Below are 14,647 nucleotides of genomic sequence, written 5' to 3'. Positions count from 1 at the left end.
ACCCCTTAGTATACTAGAAAAAATGAATGCACCAAACTTTATGACTAAGGTTTATTATGTATGGAATGAATGTGATAATTGATGGGGATGTGTTTTTTACACCGGTTCATTGTAATGTTACTTGAAATATATTAAATAGTTTACACTTTTTGGGTTTTCCGACTGCTTTATTAAGCAAATCGCACAATGAATTACAGGAAGTGAATACTGTTTGGACATTTGGTAAGTTGAAATACATGTCACTAGAATATTTGATCGTTTTTTTTTTATTGGTACCAAGATCCACCTTTTTATGAGCCACTGGGTGAAGCGAGACCAAAAAAAGAATCATTCAATCTTATTTATTTTTAAGTTTTATGACCATTTTATGGCTAATAACTTGATTCTCCTTACACTTTCTTAGTGTGGACTACTAACATTCTAATATGGGGTGTTTTTTAAACAACACATTACATCTAGATCATCACTGATTGGGTTAAAAGTTTTCAAACAATTACAAAAATTGACAGACATTTAAGGGCACAGCCCTGAATAACAGCTGATACAGGTGTCCACATTGAAGGGCAGTAATGCATAAACCGAAGGGTGTATTATTGTATTAGCCCATTCATTTTGAATATTAAAAGCTGATTATCTTGAAGTGTTTTCAGGTTGCATATCACAAAATGAATCCCACAGACGTCAAACATGGAAAATAACTTTATTCAAAATAGTTGGGATTACCAGAGGAAAGGCATTAGATACATGTATGATCAGCAAGGCAAAACCACCACTTGAAAATTACAAAAAACTCAAGATGTTCGCTGACATTAAGCAATTGTAATTTAATGAATAGTTTTCAAATTCAGAACTATTTAAAATGAAGTGTACAATATAGCTACACTTATATGCATTTCGGATGAAGGGCAAATACATAGGCCTAACCATGCTTTTTGGAATTAATCCATGATTTAAAAAAAATCCTTAAATCACGCCTCATATTAATGACTAATTATAATAATGATAATAATAATGTTCTATATCGTCGCTTTATCATGAGCTCAGTACGAGAGCTTTTGCTTCAGATCTACTCAATCTCTGCATTGCGTTGATAGTTGTTTAATAATCATAAACAAATCAGGTCTTAAATCAAAGGGGGCGGGACACTAGATGGCGCTGTCCGGCCGCAGGCAGCTGGACACCCGGCAGCGGAGTGCAGGTAACGCTACGGTACCGCCTCTGCTGCCGGGTCCAGCTAACTTGGACAACATGCCGCTGTGAAACAGACTCCTCACGCTGCTGCAACTTTCACTCCGTCAGACTGCATTGAAATGATGATCCGCAGCGTTTCCTCCACACAAACGCCACATGGTCGACCCTGAGTCCTGAAATCTGAGATGTGGACGGGACTCACCTGAGCTGCCTGAAGATTCAGAAGAAACCCTAACTTTCCAAAAAAAGCATCTTTTTGTGGCGTACAACCCTGGATTTGGTTAAAATGGGTGTGCTGTGGACGAACTGCGTTTTCTTGCTGGCGTGTTGCTCTGGATTAGGTTGTGCCAGCCCCAACAAATGCGATGAAGTGCGGAAAGTTTTCCAACTCAAACAAATTGGACCAAATCAATTATTGCCTCTGAGCCCCAGACCAGGTATGTTTGAGTTAAACATGAGAAGCTAAGCTATATCTAGTTATTTTTCTCCGGCACTGAAATGATCATAAACATCTATTTTCTTTCGATCATTTCATTAACATATTTTTTAGCAACCAAAGCAATAACAAGCCCTCAAGAAATAAATATGCCTGAGAAGTAATTCAACACCACATTACCTTCCTGTTGAGCTCACTTACTGAACTGTGGATTTTTAACCTGTCATTTTCTTGCTAAGTACTCTTTGTAGATGCAAAACGCGCCTTTTTAAACACATTTAGAGGCGTGTGTGCAGTCATGATAATAATATAGACAGAACAGGAGAGCCTTAAACCGTTTAAAGTGCACCTCTGTGATGGGACGTTTAAATTGAGAAATATGGAGGAAATGCTGTGTAACGCAGTTATGTTTTTTTCAGTTATTGTCTGGACCCATAATTTAAGTTTTCCAGGTTCCTAAATGTTGAAATAATTCAAATACTGTGGTTGCTGGGCGACAGGAATATGTTTGTAGATAGACTTTGCTTGTTGTTGCACAACAAAAAAGCCTTTAAAAGTTATATCCTACTGTTTTCTCGATTGTTTCATATGTGCTAACATAAAATTCAGTATTTTAATCAAAGGGAAACGAGAAATGAAAGCTCCTGAGATTATTTGTTGGTTGTGCCGGCTGTCAAAAGCAGATAAGTGGTTTGCAGGGATAAACTGGAATTATTTAGTGCAAAGTTAGGTAAACTATAGGCGTCACTTAACTCTCTGAACAGCGCCCATAAAGCAATATTTCTGTTCATAAATTAGGTGGGATTATATGTGCAGATACTTCAAGTGAGCTGTCATTGACCAAACGGCTTGCTGCTGCTTTGTCTTGGAAAAGTACATTTTAACGGTGTTGATAGCATCCTGCCACAATCTGCTCCCTACAAACTTCACTTTCCTCTGCTGCAGTATGGAAACTGATTATATTGGCACAAAACCCTCAAATACCTCCTAAACCTCTAACTAACCCTTATAATGCCATCACCACTCCTGCCCTTTAAGTGAGCCTGTGTGGATATGAATCTCAGTGCTACTTCTTAACTGAAAAGTACTTTCTCAGAGATGAATTATGTGTGCAGTGGGGGCCTCCTGTGTAGGCGATGATAAGCTTCTGATTCAGTAATGTTGTAAAAACACTTGCTACTGTTTATAGCTGTGGCTCTGCTGACCCTTCTCACAACCTTGCACATTTCTTCCAAACCTGAATGCATCTTGACATAAGGAAGATGTAAATTGTTTCCTTGATGGATTCATATTAATGCATTGAAACACACCACATTGTGTAACGGGCAATAGCTTGAGGTACCATCAATCCTGGAGTATATTGTAAAATTTACCTATGTTTTAGTGTTAGCCTGTTAAAAAAATTGCCAGAAATTCCAGGAGCCTGAGAGCGAACTGTTTTATATGTTTTCTAATAAGAAATGCCAAACAGCCTTCAGATGGGTCAGAACATGGCAAGCCGGAAGTCTTTCAACTCAGCCAACTAAAGCTGCTTTCTGTGAAAATAGTTCGGGGAAACATTTAGACGAAAGAGAAAAAAAAGCAAGACCTGGGGCTCTTTCAAGTTGTCTTATCTGGGAGAGTTTAAATTCCTCCACGTGTGCCATCGCCTGCTCTGCTCCCTCCTCACTCTTCTTCAGCTGATAGCGTCTCTGGCAACAGCTCTGCACACTCTGCCTAGGCTTGTCCAAGAGGCTTTTGCACAGTTTTGGGTCTCTTTTAAGATGTTTTGACTGTCCTCTTTGTGAGATCATTGCTTACATTTGTTCATAGCGTAGCTTATCACTTATCAGCCGATAACGTTTTGACTTGCATCTCTGCTCAGGATCTTTGTGTTTTGGTTTTCTGCTCCAGCAAAGCATTTCTTGTTATCTTACAATGGCTGAAGAATGATTTTTGAACGACCAGAATCAACTGCAGCTATTTCACACAGGCATGATTAAGTTCATTTATTTATTTTTCTTTACAATATCCTGTTCTATTTATGTACCTTGTATTTATTTCTACTTGCCTATCTCATTATATAAACATGGATTGTCATTAAATGTAACCTCAATGACCCCTGACTTTTATTTTCCCATCACGGGTTGACCCCTGTGTTTCTGAGGGAAATATTTCCATTGCATGGCTTTAAACTCTTAGTCATGTTGTCGTACAGCTGAATGCTACTAAAGAAAGCTGCTTGTCACTTTGGACAGTTACCAATTTATCATACAGTTATTAATACATATTTTTAGACACACTCACTTATTCATACTTGCCTTTTGGCCGTTTAAGGTGTCAAGTCCACCTGACTTGCATGTCTGTGGAATGCAAAGTAAGTGGAGCACCCCAAGGACAGCCTATCACATATTTGCTTAACATTCATGTAACAGAGGTGAGCAATTTCTTACTAAATAATCCTACCAAATGCTGGAACATGGTACCTATCGCACACACCAAGTTAGGAGAGCAGCCAGGTGTTACGGCATGGAGGAAAACCAGTGTATTGCTATGGACGTGGGCAGCAGCTCAACCAATTTTAGCCACCTAAAACATTTTGTATCATTTTTATTGAATCTTATATTTTGGAAATGTCCTCCCCCTTCACTTTCTGACATATAACTAAAGCTTTTATATACGTTCTATTTAGAGCGACCAGACTCCGATGGGGGGAATAAAATAACACTGAAGATGTATCTGAACAAACACAGAGGTTGCTCTAACACTGCATCAATATGTTTGTGTTGTGTGACATCTGAGATAACCATTTAAAACATCAAAGAAGAATAGTAATGGAGGCTAGCTTAAGCTAAATTGATATTGATTTGTTTTTGCCAAGCCTTTTTTTTAGCTGGTTGGTTATATGTTTGCTGTGGCCCCTTTTGGGCGTCTAACCGCCATCTACACCAGGTAATACACTGACTGTGACTAATTGCAGTTCTGACAAGGGCCGGTAGATGAACCCAATTCAAGTATGAACTATCTCTTTGACATCTCTCTTTTGTTGAACAAAATAACAAAGACAAATGTAATAACTGGACGTGAATTTGGAAATACAGTGGCACCATGAGGAATGCGTTAATCCTTCCACTTTTTTATTTTAAGATCCTAACATTCAACCTTAACTACTCTTAGGTTCAGACCTCCAGGTGTGCATGTCCAAGAACCTGACCTGCTGCACTAAAAAGATGGAGGAGAAGTACCAGGTGGCGGCCCGGAGAGACATCCAAAACCATCTACAGACTTCCAGCTCCAGCCTCAAGTTCCTCATATCGCGCAATGTGGCTGCTTTTCAAGGTAGTGTGTGTGTGTGTGTGTGACTCATCACTGTAGCAAAGGTTCAACTTCATAAACACGTGCTGAGATTAAAGAGCAAATGTTTACGTGGATAATTGTTTGTGTGTGTTTCCGAGTTAGAGTACACATTTAGGAGTTGGGGTTTGTGTGGGTGTTGTGAAAACAGCGGATGAGTCAGTGTGCGTGCAGCGAGGCTCCACTTCAGAGCAAACAGAGAGGGTCTGTCCTCCTTCCAGATCTACCGCTACACTATGATCCTGAGATAAGATTGACTCAGGATGCCATCTCTATGGGTGAAAATCTGTCAGGGATATGTACTGGGGCTTTTACTAATAGCTCCTTTTCCTGTGCAAGGTGTTATTTTATACTGTGCCCTGATAAAAGCAAACACATCCATATTTAGGGCTGAAGAACCAGTTATCTCAGCATAGAAACACACCATAAACTCGTTGCAATCCATCCAGACATGGATTTTCAACCTCTTTCTTTTATTGTATTGCATTCCTCTTCATCCTTTTCATAGAGCAATGACTGACCGTTAACTTACAGGTAACAGCTTGCCTTGTCTGTGCTCCCCTACCCAGCGTGGGATGTTCTCCCATTCTTGTTGATGGCTGTCATATGACGGCTGAAATGAGTGGGCAACAAATGCAGAGCTTATGACTTGAGTGTACAGTCTCAGACATATCATTAAGCCAATTCCCTTTAACGATGTCTCTCAGTTTATAGACGTGCTGTTATCCTCCTCCTAAACTCAAATGGTTTATGGGAGAGTCCCGGCATGATCACAGTGTTTTAGCTGAGGTTGGCAGGGGCAATGCCCTGTTTGTGTTTTCAGATGTTTGATGTCTCTACTCGGGCTCTGAAAGTGAATTAAAATACCCAGCGTTTATGAAGATTTTCATAAGGCATTGTCAGCTTTTTAAGATACTGTTCACTTAGTACAAAATAGCTAACAGCCTTATTTAGGTGAAGGGTTTAAAAAAATAAAATAAAATAAAAGGCTCAAATCCAATAAAACAACACCAACAACAAAAGACTTCACTTCCTTTGGCACTTCCCCCTCGACTGAATATGTACATCTTCAAAACGGTCAAAAATATATAGACATTTCCCAAAATATTGTTTTTAGGAGAACTTTTGTACTTCAAATTAATAAATGTTTGGTACAGTAACAAAGGTATTACAGGTATGTGTCTTTGGGACTGGCTCCAACAAATTCAAATTCAACAATGTGGACTTTTCTGTTTGTTTTAAATCATTTTTGGACAAGATTGGAGGACTAGAGAAGAGAAGAGTAAGCTTAATCAGGCTTTGGCTACACATACAATACTTAAAGTCAAAGTTCTTGTTACTTAAATCCAGTCCAGGAACTGGCAGCTTTGTGAGTGCAGGGGCAAGTCAAAAAAGACTACAGGAGCTGGTAGCTGTCTCCTAAAAAACAAAAAAACTCCTAAAATGAGCAGCACTCACATGGTTTCATCTGAGGAATGGCAGGCAGTGTGCTCTCCTGCCAAAGCAAACAGAGTTCCCTGTCAACAGCGGCTCTCATCAGTCAACAAACAGTGGCGGCTGCTTCCAACATCCAGGCTACATAACACAAGTGGCAACAGACGCTCAGCAATTTAGGTTTCATACTGGATCACAGGCAACAGCAGTGTAACTACCCTGCATGTAATATTAAGTCGTTATGTTGTGTTCCCAAGTTGGTCTTCTGTTTATATTTATCATAACAAGTTGCACATGAAAGAAATGTTAACCACGAATGTAACTCTTCCTCTCTGCCGGTTCAATATTGTTTGTCTTGTTATTGAAGTGAATATGTGCTGATAGAAGCTGATGCTTGTTCAAATGTTGCTTCTGACTTTTTGACTCACAGTCTATAATATCTTTTTCACGCACGCACGCACGCACGCACGCACGCAGAGCCACCCACGTGGCATTGTTCTATTTGGTTTTAAGGGTCTTTGTCACATGGAGAAAACTCTCTGTGGCACCATATGTATGGGAAGCACGGAAGGACAGAAATGTCTGGCAGGTTGTTAGATGTTAACAGAGTGGGGGGAAGAAAATCTTTTTTGCTGTTCATGTGCAGACATAAAAGAAACACAAGTCAAGCATTTAATCCTTCTTTCCTATCCAGGGAGTGTTCAATGATGCTGAATTAATATGGGTAAATTGTTTCTTATTCATCTTGTGTGACTGTTTTGTTTTGAGTGTTTTTCAAATTATAATGGAAGTGGAAACAAACCAACAACTTTACGGATGGTTTTGAAATTGAAATAAGATGTTATGTTGACTGGCTGCCCTCAGCAGTATTACCGCTTCATCGTAGACACAAGAAGTACAGGAAGAAATATTTCTCTCTGGGAGGTAGGATGGTTGGGGCTATTCAGAAAAACAAGTCCCTTAGTTTAAGCTTCCAAATGATTGACAGCCTGCGCTGTAATTTGAGAGACAATGGAGAACATGCAGAGTGCATTACAACCACAGACGGGAAGAAGGGCGAGTAAAAGGGGTGCAGACTAATGTGGTCATTTGTTATGTGCAAAGCCTTCAATTAGGCATCTTTTTATATAATGAGAGGGGGAAAGACACAATAAGAGGAATGTAGATGGATAACATTCTTAAACAGGGAAAATAGCTCTAACCAACAAAATGCTATTTCAAATGTTTTCTTTCCTGGGGGAATTTTTTGCCATTAATGGGCTGCAGTAATAACACATCTTCAAGAGCAAATGTAGAAAAAGTGCTTAATATTTACACGTAATGATTAACGCAAATACGGCAAACAAGTGTTTGAGATGTGAATTATGAGAGCTTCAAAGCATAGCTCATTCTACATTAATGGCTCATTACATTTTTCCCTTTTCTTTAGAGGATTGTGCCTTGGAATATATGGTCCTTAAATGAACCTGACTGCTGCCTTTCAAGTCTCTTAACAGCTAAAACATAGCTGGGCAACAGGGCGGGTACAAAATAGGAAGAATAAAGATAAAGTTGATAGCGTGCTTTTCAGCAGAAGTCCTTTGAGCGTTTCAGCCTACTCGTTTTTTCTCCGGTCTTTCTGCTGGTCTGTCAGTAAGCCTCTCAGGACTGCATGGTTTCTTTCACCACTTGTGAGTTTCTGGCATATTGTCCACACAATGCACAAATATGCAGCCTGCTGAGCGGGGCTTCAGGGGAGATCTTTTTCGCCCTGTGCAGGTTTGTCTTACATCCATGGCAACCAACCTGTGCAATCCCAGCTTCCCGTGGGGAGGGAGCCGATAAAGCTCAGAAATGGAGCATATTATGAATCAGCTGTTAAAATGCCTGAGAGACCGTCTGAGGAGGGGCACTTAAATCTTAGCAGAAAGTCTGATATCACTAGATCAAAGGAATTCCCTCCTTTTGGGAAGAGCTTTGAGGAAACATTAAAGCAACATATTTCCTTGTGTAGCCTTCAAAAGTGAAGAAAACAACTTAATAACTTCAATTCATATTTTGTTATTTTGAGAATGTGATTTTCCACTTTGTTGCAGAGATTCGAAAAAGAAAAGCATAACTACTCTCATATCTACCCATAGAGGTTCAACCAGCATCCAGTTAGCTTTGCTTAGCATACAAGGTAAAAGGGAAAATCGACTAGCCTGGCTCTGTCCAAAAGTTAGTATATGCATACACCTACCAGCACCTCAAACAAATAACAATTCTCAAACATTGAGAAAACCAAATGTTGGGAAATTAGATAATGGGAAGAACAACACACTAATATTGGTTAGTTAATTGAACTTATGTTCTGCTGTTGATTAGCCTTGCTTAGCATAACACATTTACAGGCAACTTGCTGGGCTCAAATCCTCCTATCAAAGCATCCTGAGCTCAATATTTAACCTGCTACTTAAATGTTCCTTTATGAGGTGAATAGCACCGTCACAAAGCGACTAGTCTGGTTGCAGTTTGTAGCTTCATTTAATCGCCTCCATTTATAATGAATTGTAGCCTGTAAATTTGTTGCTCATAGTGTGAACATAACTGCTTCTTTCTCTGCTCGATGACTCTGGTGTCTTGCCGAGAGGTTATGAGAAAACCAGCAGACACTCCAGCCCTGATGCTGTCATTTTTACATCATTGTTTCTCTACAGATTAAACACAATGAGACTCAGTGGGTTGAATAAAAAGATTAATCAGATATAGACATATTTCAGTTGTTATGAGGGCTTAGCATCTCTGAGCTTTCATTATATGCATACGCAGATATTGGGAGTTTTCCATCTACTCTAATAACTTTTGAGAGGAAAAGCAAATTACTTCATAACAAAACCCAAACTATTTCTTTAAAAGCAATTAGTGCCTAAAGGCGAAAGCTTTGTCAGTATTTAATGAGAACAAAGACATTTTTTTTAAAGAAAACATAAAAAGATAGACTGTAGGTCGTACAAAATGTGTTTCTCAAAGCTTCCACCATTATTACATGACCATAGCACACTTTAATAAAAGTAATGCTGATGTTATTGAATGTATGTATGAAGCTGGTGTGACCATTACCACTCTGTGGCTTGTGGTCGTCCTCTTAGTCAATGTGTCTTTTTGGTTTCTAGCTGGGAAGAAAAAATAAAGTCGAGGAGACACAGGAATCCAACAGACACTTATAGTCAGCCTTTGCTTTTATATTTGCTCTGGTTCTAATTTTGAGCTACTGTTTTGTCAGGAACACAAGTGGTGCTTATTAATGTAAGATCAAAGAGCCAGGGCTGAGTGCTGGTCCCGTTGAAGTGGAAAGCTAACCTGTTGTGGTCTGGACTTAGTATTTGCGCTCATAAATACTGATTGTATTTCTGTTTACCAGCCTTTAAAGGATCCACTGCCCTTCTTTTACTTTGAATAAAGAAAGAAACATGGTTGAATGGCAGTGGCCCCACAGCTTTAGCAAGGGGCGACCTCAATCCGACGTTGAATAACAACCACACTCTGCGGCGAACAAGGAGTTCTCAGTAGGGGAAGTAATGTAGTTTTGATTGCTGCTGATTTGACGGATTATGTTTTTATATTGTTTTTTCATAGCAAATTCTGTTTCTGTGAATAAACTGGTACGTTGGAGTCAGTTCTCAGTTGGCTAATGCCCATACCATATGAACACAATTTTCTTGGTTTGAATCCTATAAAAGTATGTTTTCGGTTTGATTGAACTTAATCATGCAACGGACAATGTATGCTGTTACCCGAGGCACATCCAGTGGCATTAGGATACTGAGATAAGTGTTACCTTTGAACATTTAGCTGCAAAGGAGAAAGGAAAGACTGCCATCATGCAAGAACTTATTTGTCCCAACCAATCTGAGAGTATGCGGATGCCAGGTTAGATTTCTCACTATTTTATTAAACACACAAAATGATAATCTTCATGATCATCAGCTTATTGACAGTTTTCCACTCATCCAATTTTTTAAAATGAACTTCTTTAGCTTGAGAAGTAGGAACAAATGACTCTTAAACAAAAGTATTCCTGGCTCCTAACTTAAATGGGAAATACAGTAAACCGAGGGTCTGCTTACATTTTTGCATAGTTCATGTGTGATAGAAATAAAATAATGTAGGTCTAAAGCAGAAAACCATTCACAACAAAGATGAGTCTCCTTTTCTCCTGGGTATAAGAGTTAAGGACCATCTCATTACCAAGAATGTAGCTGAAAAGCTAAAAATCACCAAATTAGGGGATGCATGGTTTTCACAGCGACTTGTTCTTTGTTTTGACATTCCATTCAAATCTAAATGAATCTTTGATGATTACAATTAACTAAATCATACAACTTGTGCCACTTGTAAAGCTATTTATATTTTTAACATACTTTAAACTTTCTGATATATTGTACCCTGGCTTACATTCTCCCTCATGCATGTTATGTGTTGATGTAAGCCTGATCCTTAAAGCCCTGCTGGTGGCCCCTTGAGGCAAGGCTGAGTTACCCATTGGGCAAAACGTGAAACTGCCCTTGGGGCCCCAGGCCCTTTGGAAGCTCCTAAGGCCTATATTCATTAACTGTTAATTTGTAAGGGCCTCAAGGCAAGTCCTACATTATTACCCGTCGTGTAGAGCGGTCTGTGTCAAGTTGTACATAGTTTATTCTGAAATACATTTTGTTGTTAGAATACAACATCTCACATTTTACATGTTCTGAGCCCCAAGTGAAGTGAGAAATGTGACATAAACGGCCAGTTAAAGCTGAAATCCCTTGCTGTTTCTGGTAATATATCTTTTGTTATTCTATGTTGAAGTTTTGATGAAAGTGGGTAAGACCCTGAAATCAACGCCTGTATTGTGGTTTGAGATGCTCTCAGATATCTGCTATTGAGAAGTTCTAACTGCATCACTAATGGAAAAGGTGATGTAAAAGGAGAGCTGCTGTAGCCATAACCCTTAACTGATTCTTCGCAATCTACATTTCTCCAATAATTTCAAGTTCAAAACAGTAATTTCCTACCAAGGACAGATATTGTGCTGTGACCCACCCCAGCAGCACTGCATCACTGACTACAGTAACACAGTGTTCCCTTCCAGTAAAGTTTCTATATTGGTCACAAATTGGCTGCTTGCCTCAGTCAGGGAAAATATGCAGCTTTTTATAGGACTCCGCATTTTAGGTTCTTTTGTCTTAAAATGAACATTCCTTTGGTTAAATTCCCCTCAAGAAACACATATAGACATATATACTTTAGAAGCAGTCTTTTGTTTTATCATGTCAGAATTTATGTTTCTGATTTTTCTTTTTTAAAACACACGATACTACAACTTAAGAGGTGTCAGATAAAATCTCTCGGTTATACATTTAAATTCTGCTTAAGCTGTCTAGCAAACTTAGTTTAGCACTTTTTGTAAAACAATAGTTGTATTTCTCTGTAAAAAATCCAAAGGTAGCACATGTTGGTGCTATGAAGATTTTCTGTGTTTTGCTCCCAGCATGGCTTTATGCCAATGTCTTTTGGTTGCTTGTTTGGTCCAGCCAATTGAATATTTCTAAAACAATTGGATGTCATGAACAGACAACTTTGTTTATGTAGGGACTTTTCCTCTAGCTCCACCATGAGTTTCACATTAATGGTTTTAATTTATATGTCTCTGCAGGCTTGATGAGTTGTCCAAAATGTGTTACAAACCTTCATGTTGCCCTCAACTGACATTTAAATAATTTTGGTGATCCAATAAAGTTTAATCTAGGGCCATCATCAGTTCGATATGTTAATGTTCCCAATACTTTGGTTTAGGACTAAATGCCTGCAAAATGTATGAAACGTGTTAGTATGGTAACCTGCAAAGCTAAGGTGAACATGGTAAACATGGTACCTACTAATTATCAGCTAGTTGGAATTTTTATGGGGAGCATGTAAGTCACTGTTTTTTAAGCACAAAGCTCCCCTGTGTCTCACGCCAGGGCCACAGCCCGGCTGTAGACTCTTAGTTTTGTTTTTCCATCACAGTAGCAAACCATTAGTCCCTCCACAAAGAGCACTCTTAATGCTTTTTGTCTAGCATGAAAAGCTGTGAGTGTGTCTTGTTTGTGGGAAGAATGAAAGATGGGAAGGCCCACATTTGATAAAAGAACATATTTCAGTAAGCACACAAGCAAACCTTAAAAGATGAAGTGCGATATAAAAGTGCATAAACTGAATATATTGAGTGGAGGTTGGATATTTCATATGTTGATTCTCACAGCTGGTCTTTAAATCATTTCTAACCTGCTCTCTGCTCCTTTGTGTGAGACCTTTCATTTTGCAGACTCTTTGTCCACTGGGAATACAGCCGTGCCTTCTTTGTCATCAGTTTGTGTGTGTGTGTGTGTGTGTGTGTGTGTGTGTGTGTGTGTGTGTGTGTGTGTGTGTGTGTGTGTGTGTGTGTGTGTGTGTGTGTGTGTGTGTGTGTGTGTGTGTGTGTGTGTGTGTGTGTGTGTGTGTGTGTGTGTGTGTGTGTGTGTGTGTGTGTGTGTGTGTGTGTGTGTGTGTGTGTGTGTGTGTGTGTGTGTGTGTGTGTGTGTGTGTGTGTGTGTGTGTGTGTGTGTGTGTGTGTGTGTGTGTGTGTGTGTGTGTGTGTGTGTGTGTGTGTGTGTGTGTGTGTGTGTGTGTGTGTGTGTGTGTGTGTGTGTGTGTGAACGCAGGGGCCTCTCCTCGAGATTTCCACAGAATTTGGGCTTGGCTTTGTGATTCAGGGCTGGACAGTTGATCCAGGGGAGGACAGAGAGTGAAGAAGAATGCGAAGAAGAAGAAGAATGAGCGACTGATGGAGAGAAAGTTGGGAGGATGCCAGATTCTATTGGAAGTCGTTGCACAGCGTTTGAAGTCAGAGGATGAGGATTTAGAGGGAAGCAGGATTATTCAGAGTCAATACCCTTCAACAATCTAGGCGTTTTGGCTTCTGAAAGAAACAACGTAGTCAGACTAACCACGGCTGTTTCCCCTCCGTCTCTTCTTGCATCGCCTGTTTCAGACATGTTTAGCAGGTTTAACATTTTGGGAATATGGTCAAGTCAATTCATTTTCTGGCAAAGACTTTGATGAGGAGACTGATACTACTTGCTGTTAAATATGAAGCTACCACCAGTTAGCTAAGCTGAGCACAAAGGGCCACAACATCTGCATAGCCTACAGTTTAAATACAGATGATCTTACTCTGTAAAGGGGTTTTTGTGCTGGGCTATTTTTTGGTCTGAAAGCAGTGACTTCCTGGAGTCACAGGTTGCCTAGCAACTGTTCCTAGCTAAGACAAATGTTGTGCTTCAAAACACATACATTAACGTTATACTTTGAACATGTATTTTGAATCCCCTTACATACCATTTACTTTTTTATGCAGTATGCCTAAATTTGAAACATGAAACTCATAGCTCATACGTCACAACATTGCTAAACTTTGCTAAGGATTGTGGGTATACAGATAAAACAATCTCTAGATGGTGGGTATTTGTTACCTTCCACAGAGCCAGGATGGCAGTTCCCCCCCGTCTTTAGTCTTTATACTAAACTAAGTAACTGCTGGCTTCTCCCTCAATACCCCTAATAACAAAGCAATGATTACTATATTTCCTAAAATGGGAACTATTTTTCTCAGTTTTCATTTACAAATGTTAAAGCATATAGTGCTCGTTCTTTATTTTAGGGTCTTTGGAACCACAGAAACCCAAGGCATACCAACTGCAGTTTGATATTGTCTTTTTCTATCAATACCTTTTTAATACCCAGCATTCTCATCTGACATTCCCAGAGAAACCCCTGCGTGCTTTTACAGTATCAGACAGGAAGTTAATGTGTGTGTGTGTGTGTGTGTGTGTGTGTGTGTGTGTGTGTGTGTGTGTGTGTGTGTGTGTGTGTGTGTGTGTGTGTGTGTGTGTGTGTGTGTGTGTGTGTGTGTGTGTGTGTGTGTGTGTGTGTGTGTGTGTGTGTGTGTGTGTGTGTGTGTGTGTGTGTGTGTGTGTGTGTGTGAGAAGATCCAGTTCAGTTGACACACTTCTTAAAATCCCACTCACTTGCCAAAATGAACACACCCATGTACACAGACTTTTTCTGTCTTACATTTTGTCTCCTCTTTCAAACACACTCCCTGACTGCGCTGTAGCCACTCGCTGCATAGGGATGAGCCCTAAAAATACATACACCAGTCAGCACTTTATTTTGTTTGTCTCCTATTTGCCTGTTTGAAATGGAGATTTATGTCTGCTGGCTGTTGTCTTA

The 14,647-nt window shown here is 39.6% G+C and overlaps 1 protein-coding gene across 1 annotated transcript in view; it reads left to right on the top strand.

The window, feature by feature from the left end:
* The first annotated feature begins 1,248 nt into the window (after positions 1 to 1,248).
* Positions 1,249 to 14,647, top strand: part of gpc5a (glypican 5a) — a 93,519-nt gene continuing 80,120 nt past the window's right edge. Inside the window, exons 1-2 of the mRNA XM_063882579.1 lie at positions 1,249 to 1,628; positions 4,784 to 4,945. Coding sequence (XP_063738649.1) covers positions 1,478 to 1,628; positions 4,784 to 4,945 — 313 coding nt within the window. The 5' untranslated portion in view covers positions 1,249 to 1,477. The remainder of the gene's footprint in view (positions 1,629 to 4,783; positions 4,946 to 14,647) is intronic.

Source organism: Eleginops maclovinus, chromosome 4 (assembly GCF_036324505.1).
Source record: "Eleginops maclovinus isolate JMC-PN-2008 ecotype Puerto Natales chromosome 4, JC_Emac_rtc_rv5, whole genome shotgun sequence".
Taxonomy (NCBI): Eukaryota; Metazoa; Chordata; class Actinopteri; order Perciformes; family Eleginopidae; genus Eleginops; species Eleginops maclovinus.
Note: the sequence above shows the minus strand (reverse complement) of the source record. Positions and strands in the feature narration are given on the sequence as shown.